This window comes from Temnothorax curvispinosus, unplaced genomic scaffold (genome assembly GCF_003070985.1).
Source record: "Temnothorax curvispinosus isolate PA1 unplaced genomic scaffold, ASM307098v1 QBEX01010053.1, whole genome shotgun sequence".
NCBI lineage: Eukaryota > Metazoa > Arthropoda > Insecta > Hymenoptera > Formicidae > Temnothorax > Temnothorax curvispinosus.
Genome location: NW_020219833.1, coordinates 95155 through 118306, shown reverse-complemented (window position 1 = coordinate 118306; position 23152 = coordinate 95155). Strand labels below are relative to the sequence as shown.

Below are 23152 nucleotides of genomic sequence, written 5' to 3'. Positions count from 1 at the left end.
CATGATAAACCTTCCTTTACTTCGATCAATTTTTATCGTAATAATTAATCACCGAAACTGAAAACTTAAGAAAACTAAGACTGTGTTGCGATATTCACTGCCAGTACTGACAATCTATAGTGTATGTGACGTAAACTATACATTTTCAGGCAGAGACTATCGAAACACAGTTTTGAAAGTTGTGAAGAAATTGCAAAGATAATAAATCAATAAATAAGATGAAAAGGGTACAACAAGATGTTAGTGTCGTAATCTTTAAGTAAAAACTTGACATACATTTCTGGCCTATTATTAGGCCATCCTCAGTGTAATAAATATTAAGCAAATTACATATATAAAAAAATAACCTATTGCGATAACTCCGCTTATAAATTATATAAATTATAAATACTATAAATAGAGTGCGTTATATAATTAAATTTTAAATGTGGAGGAATTAGATTATGTCTAAGACAGGCTTTAATAAGCCTGATGCGTAATCGTGTTCTTGCATGGAGTCTAAAGAATTTAGCGCAATCTTTCATTAAGAAACAAACAAAATGAACGAAATTAAACCTAATAAAATTGAAGAACCGCATATTTACGCCCGCGTATAAATAAATCTGAATAAATATAATATATATAATTTTTCTTATAATAAATATAAATCAACTAAAAAAATCGCAAGGAAGCGCGATTGATTTGGGGATATTCTCGGTAGATTTCTTGATCGTAAAGGAATTGTTTGTTCATTAATGACTTTGTGCCAGTTTTCCTTTTTTTGACCACCTACTTGTGTACCTTTCTACGCGATATAAATATTACTCTTTCGCGCAACCTCGAAGACTCTCCGGACAGCGACGTATCGGCTGCGCAATTTATATCGACCGCTTTTAAAATATTGACAGCCGCGGCGAACTTTTGCAAAAAAGCTCGCCGGCGTATACGCGCGGAACTGTCAATATTGCGAGGGCGGTACATTCAGCAAGCATAAAATAACGAATGTACACGTAGGTATCTGCATCGCGGGATGAAAAGCAAGCGATTCAACGGCGAGGTTCTCCTCCGGCAAGGACGCGATCGAGGAGAACGTTACAAGATAATGCTAATTGTGAGGTCGCCGTACGCGATCGCAAGCGCAGAAATTCGCAATTTCGCAATTCCAAAGAAGAATTGGATTGTGCGTTTTGGACCTTTCGTCCGAATTTTCGAATCGTGCGAAACGCGCTCACGCGACCTCACTCCTTTTACACTCCTCGATCGCGTCTCCCGTTTCTCGTTTATCCCCCTTTCATCCCTCGGGAGACTGGGCGATCTCCCACCCTCTCCTTCACCTCCTTAGGAGAAAAGCGCGCTTTTCACACGCGCCAGCCCCTACCCTTAAAGATCACGGTCGCAGGTTCACCCTGTCTCTCTCTGTCTCTCCCTGAACCTTCCTGCCCCCTGTCCTCTCCCTCGCCGTTCCCTCGCGCTTGCTCTTTCTACGCAATAACGTCTCTTTCACCCTCTCTCTTTCTCTGTCTCCTTTCACCTCTCTCTGCTCGCACTGTCATCCCTCTCCCGTCCTCCCCTCTGTTCCTCACTTCCACTCTCATTTTCTCTCTTTCTCTGTCTTTCTCGATATCTGTCTCTCCCTCTTTCTCCCTTCGTACTCCATCTTCCCAATACTAAAGCACAGGGCACACACACTTTTCGTAGAACGTAACAGTAAGGTTTCGACCAATCGCGTTGCTCGATTCTTACTTTTACGGTTACATACGGCCGAATCGAGCAACGCGATTAGTCGAAACCTTACTGTTACGTTCTACGAAAAGTGTGTGTGCCCTGCTTAACCCGCACGTCCCAGCGACGAGGAGGCGAGCGTTTCGGCGACTCGCGCATCCGGGGTTGCGATTCGAGAGGGTAGCGTGCTGCGATACCTGGTGGGGAAGACGGCGGGTGGTGGGGCTGACCGGGATGCGCCAGGGGTGGGGTGATGTTTGACTACTAGCGAGAGCGGAACTCGGTTGTCACTTAGTATTGGGTTAGGTCAGCCCGGAGTAAGCATCGCTCGTCGATGATCGGTCGGTCGTCCGCGTGATCGTAGCAACACGACTTTGCTCTCTCTCTCTCTCGTTCGTGTAATTATATACATACTTATAGGGTAGTAATCACGACTAAGGTCGCCAGTATACCTTCGCGACACTTGAGCGGTACGTCGAGTCGATGCCATCAGTCGTGATCGGCGTACCGGTGCTACCGGGTGTTCTCTCAGTTTTTCCCCTGGAGTAAGTCACTTGTGTTTGGATCTCATCCCGCTCAGGTTTTGCCGTTTTACCTCCTCTATCACACGGGAAAAACAAGCAAAAACCAGCCAGCGGCGGACACGACGGCGTTTTGTTTCAATCAATCGCGCCATTGACGTGCGGCAGCCTCGCGTCACCCCGTTTCTGCATCTCGCCGCGAGTGATCACGCTGTGTTCAGAAAGAGCGGAAAGACGGAATGTCAAAGTGAGGACAGCTGTCCCTCCCGGATCCCGTAGCATGGCACTGGCTTGTTTGCGCGAAGTGCAGATTTATGCAGGTACTTTTTTTCCCTTTTTTTTTCACAAAAAATAGAAATCTGCGAAGAAAGAGTGCCGAGAGAACCATGAAAATTGCACGTATTCTTTATGCGGAAGGGAAAAACCGACTGTACAGTTTCTGTCGGCAAATTTCAATAAATTTGCTGTTACTCGGCGTAGCGAAAAACATTAAACCCGGTCTCTTCTCTCTCTCTCAGCAAGACATTTAGCAAAATTTAGTTTCTCCCCTTTCAACCGGTTCTTCTGTTACTCTTTAACTTTTGTTGCTCTTTAACATCCTTTGCTTTTAACATGGTCTACCTCTTGCCCGACCAACCTCGGTTGTATTAGATAATTTCCTTTACCGTACTTCGTCTCTGTCGAAATTTAGCAAAAAAAAATGTGTCATATCACGTGGCGTTAGAATGCCGTTACGACCTCGCATTGTTTCTCTCCTCTTTTTTATCCGCATCTAAGAATCTGCCGGATGTTAGCCCCGAATGAAAGTGAAAATGTAGGTGGTGCGTCGGCGCATTAATATATATAGAGACAGCCAAGGTGAGAGGCGGGGGGGGGAGGGGTGGCGGTGGGAGAAGCAGAAGGCGAGAGCGAGAACAATTTCGTAGTTTCTTAAGAGTCGTGCGACTTCTTGGCTTATCGCCAGAATCTAAAAGCATCTTACCGGCGATACGACGCATGTACGTTGTGACACATCGTAAACATCGATAGGCCTCGGAGAACCTAGCTAAATCGCCCGGTGCGCGAGGGGAGGGGGCAAGGATCGTCGGAAAAACGAAAATCCGTTTTGCGAATGACTCGCGACGCGCGATGCGCGACGTCTAAAAATAATCCCCGCGATTGCTTCGGAATGCGCGGCACGCAATTCTTCTCTCTCGCGTTACTCGCGTAACGAGATCTCGTGTGTCTCCCGTAAACGCGCTTTTCTCAAACCGCCGACGTACGACCTTCCCGAGGCCGTTATATGGAGATATCGTCGATGTCTAACGGGAAACTGGAATTTTTGGCAACTTTCTAGCCACTACCCCTTTAGATATCGTCGGAATTTATCAAAGCGTTTCTAGTGTCTTCTAAAATAATATTTTTAGACGAAGAACCCGGAAAAGATTAAGTTTCATGATTTAAAGGAAAATATACTCTTTGCCCTCACCTGAGGACATTGTTGCGGAAAAAGGAAAAGAAGTACCGCCACTCGGAAAAATATTACTGTGTGACGCAGAAACTGCAGGAACACATTTTTTTAAAAGCTTTCAACTGCGTTCAAGGTTGTGCGAAAAAAAAACTGACCATAGGAAAGGATTTTTCCGAGGAAGAACACACAACGTTAATTGCTGTATGTGAAAACTAAAGCCTCGGCGTATTTGCCGATTTTAACTCTCTCTCTCTCTCTCTCTCTCTCTGCAAACATAAGTTTATATTACGTTTCTCCACGTGAAATCAAATAAATACAAATATATAACTTTATTTGAGATGGTCTAGCCTCTAATAGGGTCTCCGAGAGAAAGTACTCGCGAACTACAAAGGTTGCGACCAATTAGGGAGTAGAAGCAAGCGGAGGCGGTACTCCCGGCGTCGCGTTGCCAAGAAACAGCGATCGTAGGCTGTAAGGATCCCGGTCGCCGTTAAGGGAATTTTAGGGTAGCGGGAAGAAAGGGGAGTAAGAGATACCGTACGCACTCTTATTGATTCAACGACGTTGCCTCTCTAAATAGTCCACTAATTAGCCGCGATCGAACCGTGGATCTCTTTCGGTTATTGTTTCCTTAGTTTCTATCTCGTTAAGAACGGGTCGAAAACGCGCTCGAAACACTGCCGATTTTCCGAAACGTTCGTCGAAATGTCCTTCAAATTCGCACCGTTAAATATCCATAGGTCGGATGAGAGAAACCCCCTAAATATTAATTAACAAAAGTGTGTCCAGCGTGACGTCAATTCCTAAGAGCAACTTTTAGAAACGATCTCGCCGCGTAGGTGACTTTCAAAACAAAAAAAAACTTGCAGCAACCCTTGCTCTGATGTTCACTCGATCAACTAATCGCGCACATTTATCAGAGAACAAAACACGTAAACTCGAAGTTGCTAATTTTGGAGACACAAATAATCTACGTCGTAAAGAGTTAAGAGTATCATTCTCATTATACATTCTGTTTGTCATTAGATTATCTCGTAATACTTATACAAGTAATTTAGTTTTTCAATAAAAATCTGTACTGTTACTTAGAGACATAAATCTACGTCATACTGGTTACATATTTCTGTATACGTTTTATCATTTCGAAAAGTATCGTTAGGTATACGTTTTTGTCAACAGATTATCTCGTGATACTTACCCAGGTAGCAGGATGACATCTTGTCTTAATGACGTATTATTAACGTCAGAGACGTCATTAAGACATTATTAACACGTCATTTGACGTCACTCTGCTACCTGGGTTATACAAGTAATTTAGTTTTTCAATCAACTATCAAAATCTACACTGTTTATTGATAAACGATGTCGATTTCAAGGCGACATCGGCATTCTGATAAGCGTATTCGCACGCCGATAAAGTCGTTGGCCCCGAATCGAAGAGGCGATACGTCGTAGACGCGTAGGTGGATAGCCGGAGCCTTATGAATGAACTCTCGCGTAGTCGAGAGTGTGAGTGAATGGAGGAGGATCCAGTAACCTCACGTGCGAGCGACATGTGTGGGAGGGCAAGTCGGGAGTGGGGAGTAGGGAACAGAGAGGAACAGAGAAAAAGAGAGGAAGAAGCGTGCAGGGAGTGTCTAAGAGAGAGAGAGAGAGAGAGAGAGAGAGAGAGAGAGAGAGAGAGAGAATTCGCAGATCGTACACATTCGTGTCTCATCATCTGATATCTATCCCCTCGTTCAAGTGATCGCTAACTTCGCCAGATTGTTCCGAGTAGTGAGATGTCGAGGAATATTTTTGATATTCGCCAAATTAGTACCCCCGTTCGTGTTTATTTACATACATTTCACACGAATGACATGATGTGTTCTTTAGTATAATCCGTATGTTTTACCGGTTAAGTGTGTTTAATATGTTACAATTATATATCCGCAAGAACTAACGATATTTCGTTACATGTGTCAATATATGTTCCTCGTTAAGTCCAGGATTCTTGATTGACCGGCATCTGGGCATGATGCAGGACCCCGAGAACAACACTCAGCTCGACAACGCGCCGCGAAGTATGTTTCCCATATTCGATCCTACGTCAACTGGACTACCGATGACCCAGGAGCAGCTGATTGCTAATCAAGCGAGAATGACGAGGATAGCTCTGATGGCCGCGAGAATTCCTGTGTCGTTACACGCCACTCTCGCGTCTCCGTCGCTCTACCCGCAGGATATCTTCGGGACTTGGCTAACACCGCGAATTGCGTCCTCGCCGCCCTCCCCCCTTCACCAACTGCCAGAAGTATCGCCGGCTCCTAACACGAAGCCCGCGTCTCGGCGCAACAACAATAACAATAACAATCATAACAATAATAACAATAACGACAACAGTGACAACAACAATATGACGGGCAATGACGACGAGAGAATCGTCAGGAGGGGTCGCGCCGCGAAGAGAAAACCCACCAAATCGAAAGCGGAAGCCGCGGCGGAGGGTGCCGACCCGGTCAGTCCTTCCGTCAGTCCCGAAACGGCGAAGGACAGCAAAGATAAGATCTTCACTTGCGGAGTGTGCCACAGATCCTTCGGATATAAGCACGTGCTGCAGAATCACGAACGTACGCATACGGGCGAGAAACCTTTCCAGTGCCAGGAATGCCAGAAAAGGTGAGAATCTCCGCGATCGATCGCACGTTGTCCCATCTCGCGATTTCTCTAACAATAAGTCACGACGGACAAAATTTCCGCGAAACAAATTATTGTCACATGATGTCGATTTAAAGAAAAGAAGCCTTATTAAAATTAAAATCGCGAGTTTAGCCGAACAATCTTTGACCTTTGACCTTTGATTTTGCAGATTTACCCGGGATCATCATTTGAAGACGCACATGCGACTCCATACGGGCGAAAAACCTTACAAATGCAAATTCTGCGATCGAAAGTTCGTTCAGGTGGCGAATCTCCGTCGTCATTTACGCGTACACACGGGCGAGCGTCCGTACGCCTGCGACGTGTGCGCGTCCAAGTTCAGCGATTCGAATCAGCTGAAGGCGCACATGCTGATACACAACAACGAGAAGCCGTTCGAGTGCGAGAGCTGTCAGATGCGTTTCAGAAGGCGGCACCATTTGCAGCAGCATAAATGTGGTAACGGCGCGGCGCACGAGTCGCTACCGGAGGCCGATTCACCCCCGTCGTTGAACAGCGATGAGCTCGACTCAGAGGAGTACGTTGATGTTGACGTCGATGTGGATATCGACGGGGAGCAGGCGCCGGAGGAGGAACCAGAAGGGATTGCGCTCACTAGGAAATACATTATGCCGCCCAAAAGATTGGCTCGTCATCTCCGAATTAACCCCGAATTAAATAGCCCCGTATACCCGAATCCCTCCCCAGTCGTTTTGCCGGTGCAGACGGAACCCGAGGATTTGTCTATGAACAAATCGTCCTCGCGCAGGTCACACTCCGGCGGCAGCAATAATTCGTCGCTGAACGCCGACGTCAGTAACGAGACCAATCTGGAGGAGGACGACGAAGAGGATGAGGCCACCATGTTCCTGAGGCGCCCGCGCGCTCATCGTCAACAAATAGTCACCGACAGCGATCATGCCTCCTAGTGAAGTCTCAGCGGTACGTAGAGAAAATTGCGTAAACAATACCATTACCGTATTATCCTCGACACTATTAGACAATATGGTAAGAGTGTTATTTACACGGGATTCTCTTGTCGGCTCCATCGTCTTGTATGTCTCGCGTGATAGATCTTGATTACGGGTTACGGAAAAGGCGCCGTTACACACGGATCGAGCGCGATCATTCAAAGCGCTCGTGAAAAAGCGCGCCCCGCGAAGTCTCTGTCGTGTACATAGTTTCGCACCGGAGAAGAGTCAGAAACGGCGAAGAGGAAAAGGAGGGAAAAAACGTAATGAGAGGAACTCACGTTTAGTTATTCGTTGTGGTAGCTGTTAATGTCTTTTGTTCGACAACCGTGGCGATGAAAAGCTTGATATAGGTATAGTTAGATAGATAATGGAGAAACGAAGGGAAAGGGCATTGCGCGTCTCCACGTGCGAACGGTACGCGCCTTTCGTCGACGAAAGAAGGAGAATTATAGCTGTTTGGATTGGATATACCGGTATACAAGTTCCTCTGACAGTAAAAAGTAGCGGGGAGGAGTGACGACGGTCCGTCGGTCCACTGTCGCTGTCGCGAGTTTCGCGGTTCCTTCGGCTACGTTTATATCTCGCGTTTGTTCTACGTTGCCCGTTGTTATGTTTTTTTTCCTTTTTCGCTCCGTGATTATCCGGAGATTTGTTAGCCGCGCTATCTCGATCGAACGAACGCTCTTTTAGTTTCGCTGAAATGATTCGACATTCGCGTGCTCGAGACGTTCCAAATACTTACGAGAAACGATCTCGATCCTTTATTTTTGCATTGACAGGCGACTGGTTTATTGCAAAAATCAAGTAACAATAAAAACTTTCAAAATAACCCTCTTGAATTAATAATCAGGAAACACGTACCTTATTATTATTATTTTTTTGTTTTACAAAGTGACGAATATCGTCACTCGCGTCTCTGGTTTAGCAAACTGGAAAATCGTAATCGCTGAGCGACTCAATTTAAAATTCAAACCAACCTCCACCTCTATTACCTCCTCCAGTTTCGCCTTGATCGTAGAGAATGAGGTACGCATAATCGAGATCTGCTTCTCCGATTTCCGCCTCTTATCCTTCGGACGCGCGCACCCGGTCTCGTCATAAATCCTTTCAAAAAGATCTAAGCTTTTTTCTGCCGGACTTTCTCCCCCCCCCCCTCTCTTTTCTGATCACAGCCGGCGCGCGCGTCTTTCGCGCGAACCAGTTTTCGCGATGACACACGGGATCACGAAAAAATTTTGCAGCCGTTAACCGGTCTTCTCCGCTCAGGTTTCCCATCGCGCCCCCATACTTGAGGATTTCTTTAAGTCCCGTGAATGCTCGTTTGATTTATGTAATAGTGGGGGAGATAGATTTTTCATTTTGACCGTCGACTTTTAAGCTACCTAGACACGTATTGTCCGCATGGGTCCGTAACATTTTTAAGATTGAGAAACTGCTCCCATTTTCGTATCCCGTTAGTTTCTTTTGCGACAAAACGTAACGCTTCTGGATGTGGAGATCGCCACATCTCTCTGTCTCGTAGAAAGATAAGACGGAGAAAGAAAGAGAGAAAGAAGATACAAGACGGAAAATAATGCATTTTGCTCGAAGTTCGGGATACTCGGTAGGCCCGAAATTGCCCTCGTTTATCTTTTGCCTGTATTGTGCTACCATTCATTCGCAAAGAATCAAAGACAAACGCAGGTATACGGATTACGTCGTTTTTGCAAGTTTTGTCGGTTGAAAGTTTTTACTTTTTAATATCCACGCAGTTTCTGTAGCGATCACTAAAGGAACTGTTTAAAATCGCGTGAGTAAATCGGTGCTTGATCGAAAGATCAATGCTAAAGCCAAACGTAAATTTGTTTTTATAAAGTATTTAAAAAAATTAAAGTAATAAGATTTTTTACGCGTTACAGATTAACTTTTTCCTCCCCGAATTTCATTTCAAGACATATATTTATTATAGAACCTAGGACTCGTTCTTACATTCTTATTCTTTTTGACTTTTTTCCCTTTTATTTCTTCTTTTTCATCCTTATTTTTAACGTGCTTTAACTTGAACCATTTTATGGGAATTTAACTTAAAGTTCTTTTACGAGGCACAGAAAAGGATAACGCGATTAAAATCAATCATTGCCTGTGTCATTTCGGGCATTCCTTACGCAACCATAAATCTCATTGGCAAGCACCACATGGCGATCTTCTTTCTCTTCCTTGCTATACTTTTACCTATTTTAGAGCACTAAATCTCTCTCGCGCAATTTTCATTCGTTAGGCTCTTCGTTGTTATACTTTTCTTTCCGTTCTTTTCTCTCCCCTACAAGAGTTGCGGAACGTCTCGGGCACAATGTCAGTGAAAGTTTGCAATTTTTCGTTCGATCGAGGCTTGCTTTCTTTTTTTGCATCAAAATCACGTGTTAATATTGTTTTTTTTTTTTTATCATTATATCATATCATTTTTCATTCGTAGACTAGCTTTAGAAAAAGATAACACACCGCTTCTCGTCGATTTGTTCACGTACTTATTTCATTGGTCGCATTCCGCAGGGAGACACAGCAAGTTCTCCTCGGATCTCTCAGAAGGAGAAACACAATAATACCCGATTTCAAAACGCCAAGTAAACGCGCTCACTCGAACGCATCGTTATCTCGACGTAAGTCCGGGATAAACAGTACAGAATTTTGTTGATATCGCTGAGACTCAATCGACGAGGCTCAGCGATCGCCGTAACTCGGATAACAGTCGAATCTCAATAGCTTCTCGGATCTCGCGAAACAATATATTATAAGCATTACCTCTGCTGAATGCGCCCATTACGTCGATACCGTCGGGATATTTTCTGCTACCACATATATATGCGAGGCACGCAGAAGGCGACAGAGGTCAGCAGACCCCGAGATCTCGAGCCCCGAAAGAAAGGCAAATCTCACCCCCCGAAACCCCCGAGTTATATTATTGTACATAGAGGGAACGGCGTCTTAACCCCTCGAATAAAGGACCGTACGAGGAATGAAGTCACAAGTGTAAGCGTCGCCCGACTTTTTTTTCTTTTTTAAGTCTTTCCCCCTTCCCCCCTTTTCTTTCTTCCGAGGAGTGACAGATGAGAACGAGCGGCGGTGCCGTGATAGGAAAGCGCTTAACGAATTTGCTTGTGGTCAGTCCGCAACAATCGCGAAGGCAAAGCGGAAACCGGTCTTCTCGGCCACTCGGGCGACGGGATGACGGAGAGACGACGTATCGGGGCCCCCAGGACTCGCGCGACGGGAGAGGCGCCGCGATTAATCGGACGGCGGCGCCGAGGAAGCGTTTCTCTTGTCAAGAGCGCGCGCTCCGAACAAAAACCTTCCCTCGTCACGCGGCCTAATTACGGATGACGATTACTTCGTCACGACGCGAAGGAACGCCCCTCGGAATAGCGTCTTCAGAATAGCGATCGACACGCAGCTAGTAACTTCGGCCGAGCTCAAATACGAATGTCGCGGGAATACGAAAGCGCGTTTATCCCTATGTCTGCTCGCGTTAACGGAAATAGCGACGATCGGCATAGAGTGTATCTTAATTTGTCTCTTCTCCTTCTCGCGAACATCGAGAATTGAACTCTCGCCGAAATTGTACCGTCTTCAGTCTATGCTTAATATTTTAGAATACGCTCCGGGGGACACATTTCGATTTGCGTTATTCTCTCGATAAGTCGCTCGTTATTCCCGGCTCGTCGTTCACGGCAACGCGGCACGTTCTCCAGTTCACTTGGGGTTGCTTGGCGTTTAGACAAGGTGATACTTCACGCGTCCTCCTCGACGTACACGACGTCGGAGTCCAGCGCGACGGTCGATTCCGGAATCGGCAAATTGGCAAATTTGGTAATTGTCGGTCGGGAAAACCAAAAACCGAATAAACCGGATACCGCGTCCTAGTTTTGTTCCTAACGTTCGACGTCGATTCGTTCGCGTTCCGCGTTTACCGAGTCGAAGAGAATCTTTTCAGGCAAGCATAGGCCGCAAGTTATCCGACTTCCGCTCGGCGTTAACGCGGCGCGCGCTTTGCGCGATGTTGAATGGCAAGAGTACCTTGAGAGATATCGATTCCTAGTTAATGGTTGTTAGTTCCGAACGCTGTTTGCAACTTACGTTCCTGCCGGGGCCTTTTTTGGCCGCCGGCCCGCTATATTTCTTTCGTTTCCTTGTAAGCAGACCCAGAGTCACGAAAAATATCGACGAGGCGAGAAATCACGTTAAGCATCGTGATTAATGAATAAGGTTATCGCTTGTCCTACTGTAATCATTATTGTTGTTGTCCTCTTACTCTTAACGTGCAAAAACTATGTATACATATTATATATATAGTATATATATATATATATAGTATATATATTTGTGTCGAATAGTTGTAATGTATTAATATGATGTGTGCTCGAACTGGGAGTACGTTGTACGGATGGGGATCGAAATGTACGACAAAATATACAAGTAATATTGCATGAGGGATAAAGAGATATATAGGAAATATCTTATTATCAATAAGATATTACTAGATTTATGACAAAAAGTTCATGACAAAAACAGGAATACAAAAGGCAATTTATCTAAAACTAAAAACAAACATATACAAATAAAAGACAAATAAAAGATAAGACGGATGATCGGGGCATACGGAAGCATTTGGATATTTGGATTGCTTGGAAAAATATAAAAAAAAAGTATATATATATAAAACACAGAGAGGAACAATTATATATATATGTATATAAAACGGAGAGGATTATCTGTTCCTTATATATGAATTCTGGCGTATCAATATGTCATGGTGGAAACGTATCTAATTCGGTGATCCTACAAAATGTCTAGCTATTCTACAGAATCGCCGGCTATTATGGTGAATGGAAAAAAAAATTCCAACACCTCTCACGTAATTACGTATGATTTTATAAATTGTCCCTCCCTCTTTCCTTCACTGGTGATATTATAACAATTGTTTAATTTCATCACTGACGATCAGACGACTTTATCTTATAAAATATTGACCGACGGCGATTTTATCCTAATGTAAAATCGCACCAGTGAATATACGTAATTCAAAATTTTTATTACATACGCCAGCATAGCCAATGATTCTATGGAATCACCATGGCGATTTCGTACGAGAGCCAATTGATCACTTCCACCGTAACGGGTACAGATTTTTTCTTTTTTTTACACTTTATTACAAACGTTTACGCTTAAACGAATTAAACTCTGACGTTTATTAATGAACTCTGATATTCGGCTGCTCCCTACATCTCGTTCTCGCGTTTCGCTACGGCTTACAGCTCTTTCCAACTTCATCGTTTTTTGTTTTGAGGATAGGAGAGTGCATGGTGCGCTCGTCGAATTTTGTCGAATATAACGATTTCCAGTTATCCAGCACGAGTCGCTTTTGCGTCGCGAGACGCAAAGCGCTCGTCCGCGTCGTGACTCCAACCGCACTTCGTATCCCCAGTGGCTCGGATAAGAGGATCGTACGATTGTGTATACTTCTTTATATCTATATGTAAACTAAATTTATATCTATATAATTTTATACAGTCAATCGTGACGCGCGCGCGCGCGCGCGAATCCGGGCGCCTGCGGACGCGCGTTCCTGTATGCACGCGCGCGACGCATCCCAGTGCCAACTCTTGACGCGACCGCGCCGGGAAACCGCGCGGCGCGCGACAATAAACTTTCTTGTTCCCTCTACCCCTCCCCTCTTTTCCCACCACTCTTGTCCACCCTCTCGCGTTCCGCAACGGCATCCGTTCGGATCCCCGCGCGCGTTAACGATACACACACGGTACAAATTCAGACCTTATGCCTACGGTAAAAGTGGAAATGGAACACGGTCTCACGAAGTAATAGATAATAGTGATAATCGGTTATATGATGTATGAGCGCGAAATGGCCGCTTGATTGTTCGTCGCGAACGTTACGATTACATATATCGCGAGCAATCATATACTCGCGTTACCGTACACGGTGATCGTTGTCGGCGATCCCCGCGGGCTTTGTGGGGCCCACACGAAGGATCTCCGAGAACGATACCGCAATAATTATAACGTCGCATATTGCTGTTCAATGCTCGATATGCAATGTACAGCGCGAACAGCGGGTCAAGTGACATTGTACGTATACTATGAAACTGACACTACCTCACCATACACCTAATATATCTCAACCACAAGACTGATTTTAAATAATATTCCTATAATAGATAAAAAAAAGAGCAAAGAGAGATAAGAAAAGTGGCGTATTGCGAATCAGAGAGTGAGTGAGTGAGAGAGAGAGTGAGTGTGAGAGAGTGAGAAGAATATCGTTCGTACAAATATGATATAAACTGTTTTGTAAGTAATTCGCGTCTAGGGAATAACGCTAATTGTAATAATTATCATTATTACTACATTGCTGCCAATTTTGAATTCTTATTATGAATAACAGTAAAGCGAGGAAAGGAACCCTTAATATCGTACGTGTTTACTCGTAATTTCGTGCTCCCGATCTTTGCAATCACACGATTCTGTAATCAGTTATGAAATGTTCCATTAAATTGACTGTCTGTCAAACTATTTTTATTATTAAATCTCACTGTTTAATCGTTCTCCAGTCTCAGTTATTTGGCATCCGACCTGACACGATAATCCATATTTCCGTCATGTCGTACCTAATAATATAATGATCTTAATATATAATATAATTTGATAAGATATAATTGCGAAAGACGAATGCGAATTTATCTGAAGAATTTTAAATAGGTATAATTCAATAAATTGTGCGAACTGTACCGCGACAATTATGGTTAACAGTATTAATCGTTAACCGTGTGTCATGAATATTTATGGACGGGATCTTTCAGCGACGAGATTAAACTGAACAAAATTGTAATTGTATTTTAAACCTGACTTTAACACGCGCGATTTTGTTCTACTCCAATTCGATTATATTTAATTTTAGTACCTTCGACCGGGGCGCACAAATCCCCGACGGAAGAAATAATAATAGCCGCGAGAGTTTCCTCGCATTTCGGGGGTTTCATCGGGATTCCTCGGTGTCATCGATAAAACATTATCATCGAGGATCGTTATTTCCCCGAAGAACCGTCGCAACTCTCGGATAAAGTGTCGCGGGCATCACAAAAGCGACACATTTTCACGACTCATCCGAGGTTGCATCATGGATTCGCTCGTTGATTCAGAAAACGGAGCGAAGAGACACCGAGAGAAACAGAAAGCGGCCACCCCGGGGAAGAAGAAAAGGGGGAAATGCATGTTGAAAAACCGTCTCTCTCTCTCTCTCTCTCTCTCTCTCTCTCTCTCTCTCTCTCTCTCTCTCTCTCTCTCTCTCTCTCTCTCTCTCTCTCTCTCTCTCTCTCTCTCTCTCTCTCTCTCTCTCTCTCTCTTTCTCCACCCTCCCCCGGTGCGTTTCCTCCCCGATGGCGGACCGGCGCGACCTGCATTCAGCTGTGCTATTCGGGTTTCCAAAATCTAGGATTCCATACACGCGCGATCAAGCGACGGGCGAAGCTGCAGGCGTTGCTGAAGGGCTGGAGAGAGGGGTGGCGGGCGACCATGGCACAGTGACACATTATGCTGTAATATGGGGGCACGTGGCAGATGCAGCGGATTGAGTCAGACTGAATCGTTCGAATTCATAGGTCAGCAGTCTCTCGAGTCCTGCACGGGTTCTTTATTCCGTTTTCATACTTTTTTTTAATTCTTTTGTCGGAATAGTCTGCGATAATATTTATCGTGATATTCATCATTCGGCCACAAAAGGGGCATAAAATAATTGTTACGTTTAACATTAATGTCTGATATTGCATTAATTAAGTTTAATATTTAATATTTAATGTATACCGTTACTTTTATTGTTTTACAGAAACTTTATGCGTATTACTGTTTCTAAATTATAAAACTTGTTTCCATTGAGGCAATAATCTGTTATCTGACGTGTTATCCTCACGTTTTAAAATGCAAATAATCGTAACTCACGATATGACAACTTTTATTGCTTAGTATGTTAGGGCCTTGGCACATAGAAAAACTTAAGCAGTAAGCAAATTGACCAATAGACTATCTTAAGTTTTCGAGAATTGTTGACTGTGAATGGTCAATTTGCATACTGCTTAAGTCTTACTGCTTAAGTTTTTCTACGTACCATGACCCTTATAAAAACCATTACTTTTTAACTCTAACAGGAAGAATGAGCGGGAGGTAAGTAATAGGCACTGAATTCAGAGCGGAGAACTAAGGGGGAACCGTCGCCTCTCGTTGCACAACGGTGCAGGCGTATAAGTTTACTCCCGCGGCATTGGCCCCATTGTCAAAAACTGTGCCAACACGTCAAGGAAGTCTGGCAGCACGCGACAAAGCGGACGCGCGCGTTTCTTACGCGCGGCATTGAGTGCTGTTTTGGGGTCAGGATCCGGAAAAACGCGCCCGGGATAACCCCGGGGATCTGTACGTCGCTACCTGAAGTACCGCTACAAATAGGTAAACATTCACAAATTCGATTGCGATCGTCTCCCCGCGTGTAATGGCGCGTCTAATTCCAATGCAATTTATTTCTCTATTTATATACTCTCTACGAGACTATATGTAAACTTACGAAATGGTGCTCGGGCGCGTATTTAATTTACCTTCGTTATTTTTCGCAAGATCCCCGGTCAATTTGTATATTTTACTTCATCAGTTCTAACGCTAATTTGGCAGATCTCGATGCACATCAATGGCAATGATCGCTGTCTTTCTGATGCAAGATATCGCGCGTGTTTGATATTATGTTGTTTTTTCACATCACATAATATTATCAATCTGCACAAATTTTCGTCGTCCATGCACAGCGTCCATCGTTGGGCGTTTCGCGCGAGATATCATCGATCTCAGGACTCTATCCTTTTGAACTGCCATGAAAGGGCAGCCACGACTACGCGACGTGACGACAACTTTCTCGTAATGCATCGCAACAAGCGCATCGTAAACTTCTTTTCTCTCTCACTCGCGAGATCGTCCTGAGATCCCGAGCGAAGACGTAGTGGAAGAATAATGGCGTCGTGTGCCACGCCACGCGTCCCTAAAAGCAAGAGGGATGCAGGGCGGACGGGAGGGAGGGAGCGCTGGGCTCGTTCCCCCTTTTTCCGCTTTTACCTCGGCGTTCCTTGTTTTTTTTGTCTTTTCGATGGAAAAAAGCTCCTTTATGAAGGCAAAGCGCGCGTGCTCTGCCGCGAAGGAAGAGAAGGATGAAAGGGATCCCGGAGGCTGCCAACCACCCCGGAGGCCTTAGGTGGCTCCTGTCGGTTGACAATGCGCCAATCCGACGGTGCGTTCCAAGAAACACGATACCATTTACCCAGCGAAACCCAAAATTACGTGAAATCCCGGGGTGCGTGGCGCGTCCTCGCCGTATGTACGGGGTGACCCACCTGGGGGTGGGCTGGTCGCCTATTTCAGCAAGGAACGTATACATATACGCTCGTGCTACGAGCACGTAAAATTGTTGCTATTATTGCTATCGTATAAGTTATTAAACTCCACAGGAAACAGACTTTGATCGGACAATATTATCGATGATATGCGATAGAATATTCAAATTACGAGGTCAGCAAAAAATAATATAAGTATGTCGGTCGATTCTTTGGAAGACGACGCCGTTATATGCTCCGTTTTTTTCCACATCCCTTAAAACACCGCGCAGCAGTCTATATTTAAATGGTTTACCGTTTTACGGAAACTATTCTTGACATATGTCGAAACGAGGAAAAAGTCGTCACAACCCTCTTCCAATAATGCCGCCGCGGAGAGACGTAGTACTACGACCTATCTCGCTCGAAGCATGCGAGATATGTAACCTCCAGCTTCTTATCTCCCTTCCCGTCTCTCCCGATTAGAACAGGTATCTGTCCTAGCGGCTCAGGTATTTGCGGAAGTGTCTCTCTCCTCGGCCGGAGAAGCGCATCTTCTCGACTTGACCGACCGCACGGCGCCCTGCGTATAATATATTTCCAAAACTTGTTTTCCACAGATCGGGAAAAGAAGAGGAAGAAAAAGAGGATAGACAATAAGCTCTCCCGTGTGGCCAGTTCTCGAGTCCTAATTATACAGCACACGCCAAATAAATGGGCCTTCGGTTCCCCGAAGCACCGTTGGCTCTCGGGGCACGACTGCTCGATCCTCGCGGCGCGGCGGCGTGGCGCGGCGTGGCGTCCGTCCGACTAAGCCGCCATATGGCGAATCCTTTTGCCACTGCTTAAAATCGCTAGGCATCAAACCTGATGTCCATCGAAAAATTTTTCGTCGCGGATGGACAGGTGCCTTCGACAACGAAAGCGGCGGCCATTCGAAAAAGCAGCCCTTTATTACGTATTTATGTTCTCAAAAAAAAAAAGAAGAAAAAGAGTTTCGCTCGGTTGCTTTTTTTTTACGATAATTGATAAATCCTAGGTCGCGTTACTTGAACGATTGTGCTGGCCTAACGAAGGCTTCGACCGATGCATTCGCTCGATAGATATATCTGCCAATAATCGCGGTGAACATTTGCCAGATATAACGTGAACTAGAAATGTACTTTATCGTATGCACGAGCGCTACATATATTAATATAGCAATCGATAATATCGATGCAACGTGAGACGTGATCGTCGCTGCGGGATACTTCGTCCGAGACAATCCGACTTTTCACCTGCTTTCCTATTTCTACGTCAGCGCGTCATTTTATCGGGCCATCTTATATCGCTAATGCCCAGCGAAACTCACCTCCCGTGACAGGTGCCACGGGATAGTTAGTAGCCCTTCGAGATCTACCGAAACCGTAGCGCGGAACACTAAATGAATTCGTTCGAAAGTGGCCGGCCATAAAGTGGTCGGGTCGAATATATCCCGAGGAGAGTTCTCTAAAGGGAGCTAATAATATACGAAATAAACGCTTCCCCAGAATGCGTTGGCATCTCGGCTGTTGCGGCTGCTCGCGCTGTCGATGCGTTTTCTTCGGACATGGATACTGCAAACAATACACTCGATACAATTCACGTAGTTTTAAAGTTTCGATAAGAGTGTTATCGCTTAAACGTCAACTACAATACCATGAGATTGCGATAAACGTGAACATTGTATTTCTATCTCAAAGTGGAAATATTTGTGTTCAGCCCATTTTTATACCTGCCGCGTGCGATACTACATTGATAGACAAGAAAATTAATACGACGAAGCATAAAAAGTGACTATAGTTACAAGGTACAGACTTCTGATATACACCCTGCATATTACCTCTCCACCGGCGCGTATTACCTCGCGTTTCAATATATACTCTCCATATAAATTTTCCATTGTAGAAAGTCTATAATTTTAAAGGGCAATGGCGATCATCTCAGACTGGCCGTCTTCAATCGATTGACTTCTCCCGTATAATCGTTTAGAGAAATCATCGTGATTTTTAGGATATCGGTAACAGCGATTTAAGCCATCCGAGAACAACCAATCATTAATGCAGGGAGGTACAACGAGTTAGCGAAGCGTGTCACGTAGCCGCGAAAAGTGGTGGCGGCTGCCGTGCGTTAGACGTAAAAGTAAGCCCTGCCGTCGTAAAGAGAAGGATTCGACGAAACGATCCGAGGGTTAGGCGCTTAGGTGACATCGGCGGGCAAGGGATCGCCGAGCCCCTCGGGGCCCACCCCCGTAAAAGCAACCCCTAGACGGTGCAACGTTAAGCGCACCGAACCTGCGTGCTTTAAGGAGCGCTTCTCGCTCAAAAGAGTGCCGATGATGTGCGATGAAAATGGAGCGTTTCGCCGAGCTCGCCGAGTTCACACCGAAAATTTTCGTGACAGAGAGACGATCTCGTTTATTTCAGTGTCCAATTTTCACGCAAAAATAGTTAAAAGAATTTAATACAAATGTATAGTACAATTCTGACTATTTCTTTTATAACTACGAATATTTCTCTCTTGGCTACAAGTACCGAAAATGGCGAAAAAGTATGGTTTTTTTTTTGGCGTTTTTATTTGCGCCGTTTGATCTTTGTCTTTGTCTTTATCTCCGCGCTATATCTTTAACCCACTCTTAGTGCAGACCTGTTATCGCGAGTATTAAACGGATTCCGGGCTAGCAAGGGACTAGCGAATAGCGAAAGGATATTATTAGAGGGATCCGGTCAAAGGGAATGCAAAGGAATAGGAAAAGAGGCGGGAGGAGGAAAAAGGGCGCTACGCCCATAGCATATTCCGGAAGAAACCGTGGCCGGGCCTCTGAAATATGCATCAACTTCAGCCAGAGAGGTATTCCGAAGTACTCTTCCGAGAATATACGAGCGTGCGATCGGAGCTTCATATTTCCTGATTTGGGAGTGAATTTAACTCTGGCCCGATATCGTCTGCGCTCTCCGGCGAGAGAAAGAGAGAGAAAGGACCTGTACCTATATGTACCGTCTATGTACATACGCGTCGTCACAAAGGCCCGCGTGTGTCCCGGAAGGAAATGCAGATAAAAGATTGAGAGCGACAAAGTCTCCCCGTGTTCATATTTTAGCGATAACAAGTAGCGAGGAATACATGTCGGAGCACCGGATATACGCGCACGATTCTTGATCGGTCTCAGAAAGTAATTAAGTACAACTTTCACGAGGTTTAATTGAGCTGCAAAGTAAGATCCCGTCGAACGAGAGTCCTGAAATTGACTGACAATGTGAGATTAGTTCACCAGAAACGACTTGTTCAATTATCAATTATTCAAGAGCTATCAGCGGTTGGATATTCTCGTTGAAGTACAGTCGATTGGCGATTAGCTCAACGATCTGGATATCCCCCAAGACGTCTTTTCATGCGTTTCGCGATTCTTTCGACAGGAATCTTCTTCGTAGAATGTTACACCGCTTTTCTACAATCTACCCAGAATCGTGAAGGATGATTCGGACTTGTATGTACGGACGAGCGGGTAGACAGACGTACAGATGGACGGACGGACGGACGGAACCGACGAACGAGCGAGCGAACGAGCGAGCGGACGGGGTAGAGAGTTGCTATAGAAACACTAATTCCGTCTCTGTCGCACCCGCGCCGCGCCGCGGCGATCCCTGCGACCGGGGGAAGAAAAAATAGCGAGGGTGAAAAACCTGGGGGTGACTCAAATAAAAAAACGGATCAATATTAACTCTTTTTTCAGGGGCGGATGGGCCACCGGGTGGGGACGCTTCGGCAGCTCCCGCCGCACCCCGTTCCTCCCCCGGGGCCCATCGTGCTGCTTCTCTCGATGTCCCTATCTCCCTTGCTCTCTCTTCCTCCGTTTCACTCCTACTCCTTTCGTCCACTTCCATTTTTTCACCCTTCACGAATCCGTCTCTTCTTTCCTTTTCTCTCTTTCTCTCTCTCTCTCCTTATCTCTTTCTCCCTTAAGTTTCAACCCTTAAATTTTATCCCGTTCGACTTTTTTCGCGAGCGAGCGAGCGAGCGACGAATGTTTAAGACGGGACGCGAAATTATCTCGACGGCGATTCAAAAATGAGATTCAAACGCGATTTGCGAGACGCTTTAAATGCGTCGCACCTGTTACTCGCCGTCGTGCGAAAAATCGAGGGATGGCCTTCGAAGCACACGCGATGGTATACGATGCATTGACCTGGTTACTTAAACGAGGGTTCGAATTATTCTGAGCAAATGCGTGTCAAAGCGGTGCGTCGGCAGCACCAAAACGGGGCAGGATGAATGAAATTAACAAAGAGGTGCGCGTAAAATTAAATAACTCAATCGATAGCTGAAATTTCAGTGAGAAATTTACGACAAAAATAATATTTTTATTTAGCGGAAAGGTCGAGCCGCCTGACAGTGTTGCTCGGCTCGTCGTTTGCCGGTGCATTTACCATGCGTTTTTTACTGTCATATGGGTTTCGAATGATGAGGAATCGCGATATAATACAGTAGCTTTCAAGGTATTCGATAAAGATCGACGTGTACTGACGGATATTCGCTGGATGAACAACGCACGTGCGGGGTCTCGGTATATAATCTCACGTCGATCAACGCGCTTGCCCTCCATTCCCCAATAAAAAATGAACGTGCTTTATATATATTCTCATTAAAATACAAAAATTATCATTTTTTTCCTTCTCTCCGAGACTTTTGTATTTATCTTTTCTAATTATTTGATCTATTTATCTTTAGCAATAAACGTTTTAGTTTTATTTATATTTGTTATTCTATAATTTGTATGTATAATTTGTATGTACGTATTATATATTATATTTGCACGTATATATTTTCTCCACGTGTTTTTTACGTCGCGTAGCGCTGCTAGGATGTGTGCATGATCTTCCTTACGACGAAAAAAAAAAAGAAGATTCTGTGCGATCGTGGCCGAGTTTCCCGAAGTCACCGAGTGCGTCCTTGACTTCCGGCAGACCCTTTACAACTCTTCTTTGCATTCAGTGGCCTCGAAAGTCTACCCTTTCACCCTTACGAATCCCTCGTTCGCTGATATGACCAGAGGAACCCCAAACAAACAAGCATTTCCATGGTTACGCGCAATTACCAGGGTTGACCAACGACTAACTACCCGCGCCTTTGAGTTTCCACCTTGAAGATCGACGCGACGCGTGAGCAAATCGGTCATATCAGGGGTTTCGAAATCGGGCGCGGTGTGAGACCGTCAAAAAAAAAAAAAAAAAAGAGAAAATACGCGGTGAAAAGACGAATGACGATGCGAGCCAATATGTAGTAAATTCGCAGAATCGCTAGTGGCCTGGTTTTGATCTATTTCCTTACCGCTCGCCACACACAGGACCGTCCCTTTTATAGATCACATTTATGGGAATGCCACGGCGCGGCGGTCTTTCTCCGATAACATCGTCGTATAGGAAAGATGTATGAATTTTACTTCTCTTCTACCACTCTCGAAAAGATTTTCGCGATACACGGAAAGAACGGTTTTACTGAAGTATCTACAAATTTAGATACACATCTGAAAATAATGTTGTTGCATCATCAAAATAATTATAGTAGATCGTGAAGAGTATGATGATAATGCTGTACAAAATTTTGACATTTTAGCAATCAGCTTGAATGTTCTGCATAATTATTTTGATAGTCCAACAAAATTATTTTCAGATCTGTGTATCTATAAGCTAAATTTTTAGATACTTCAGCAAAATCGTTCTTTCTGTGTAGAAAAATATATATAGATGTACAGCTACACTCTACGAAAAAACACCGATTTTGAATATTCGTCATCTTTTTATTTCCATTTTGATCTGTATTTGATATTGTTTAATGTCATCGTAAATAAATAATTGGAAACAAATCGCTGTATGTGTGTGGGTGTGTGTACTGTGTGTATATGATGTTTTGTTTTACGTCGGCGCATTCTTTTTAGGCATGCTTTTCTCGAACTCACCGTGCTCGTTGATAGTGCTAACTTCTTTTTTATACCGCGAACAATAGCGTTCCAGTTCATACATGCTGAGAGAGTACTTCTGAATTGCTCGCACGCCGCCCCATACATACATATACATATGTATAGCCGCCGAGTGTCGGGTAGAAAAAAAATCAATGGTATCGATTCTATCGGCACGCACGGGCCCTATTCAAGTTCAAGGCCAGCATCCATTCTGAAATCAGTGCGACAAAGGGGCAAGCACGGTATGTACACTTTAAATTCGACCCATATATGTATAATTCTCGATTTTTTTTTTTAATAAACGGAATAATAAATTATTTTGATCGCAATTTTCTCATTAATACACTCATAATTGATCTTTTTATTTGAATTTTGTATTTCTCTTATATCTATATTTCTAACAAATTTTAGAAAAATTAGATGTCAGAGCTTTCCTAAATTTCACGCACAGATTGCCAG

At 44.4% G+C, this 23152-nt stretch overlaps 1 protein-coding gene across 2 annotated transcripts; it reads left to right on the top strand.

Moving 5' to 3' along the window:
* The first annotated feature begins 2013 nt into the window (after window positions 1–2013).
* LOC112459684 (protein krueppel-like) lies at window positions 2014–13899 on the top strand. 2 transcript variants are annotated; one of them, XM_025023931.1, is made up of 3 exons: window positions 2014–2542; window positions 5696–6330; window positions 6521–13899. In XM_025023931.1, the coding sequence occupies exons 1-3, from the start codon at window positions 2537–2539 to the stop codon at window positions 7278–7280; spliced, it is 1401 nt and encodes a 466-aa protein (XP_024879699.1). In that variant the 5' UTR covers window positions 2014–2536; the 3' UTR covers window positions 7281–13899. The 2 variants fall into 2 exon arrangements, with proteins under 2 accessions (XP_024879699.1, XP_024879698.1); XM_025023930.1 differs by having other exon boundaries at window positions 5656–6330.
* Window positions 13900–23152: the final 9253 nt, after the last annotated feature.

Coding starts and splice junctions, on each gene's coding strand:
- LOC112459684 (XM_025023930.1), top strand. CDS start 5,687: ATGATGCAGGACCCCGAGAACAACACTCAGCTCGACAACGCGCCGCGA. Junction 6,331..6,520: donor TGCCAGGAATGCCAGAAAAG/GTGAGAATCTCC, acceptor TTGATTTTGCAG/ATTTACCCGGGATCATCATT.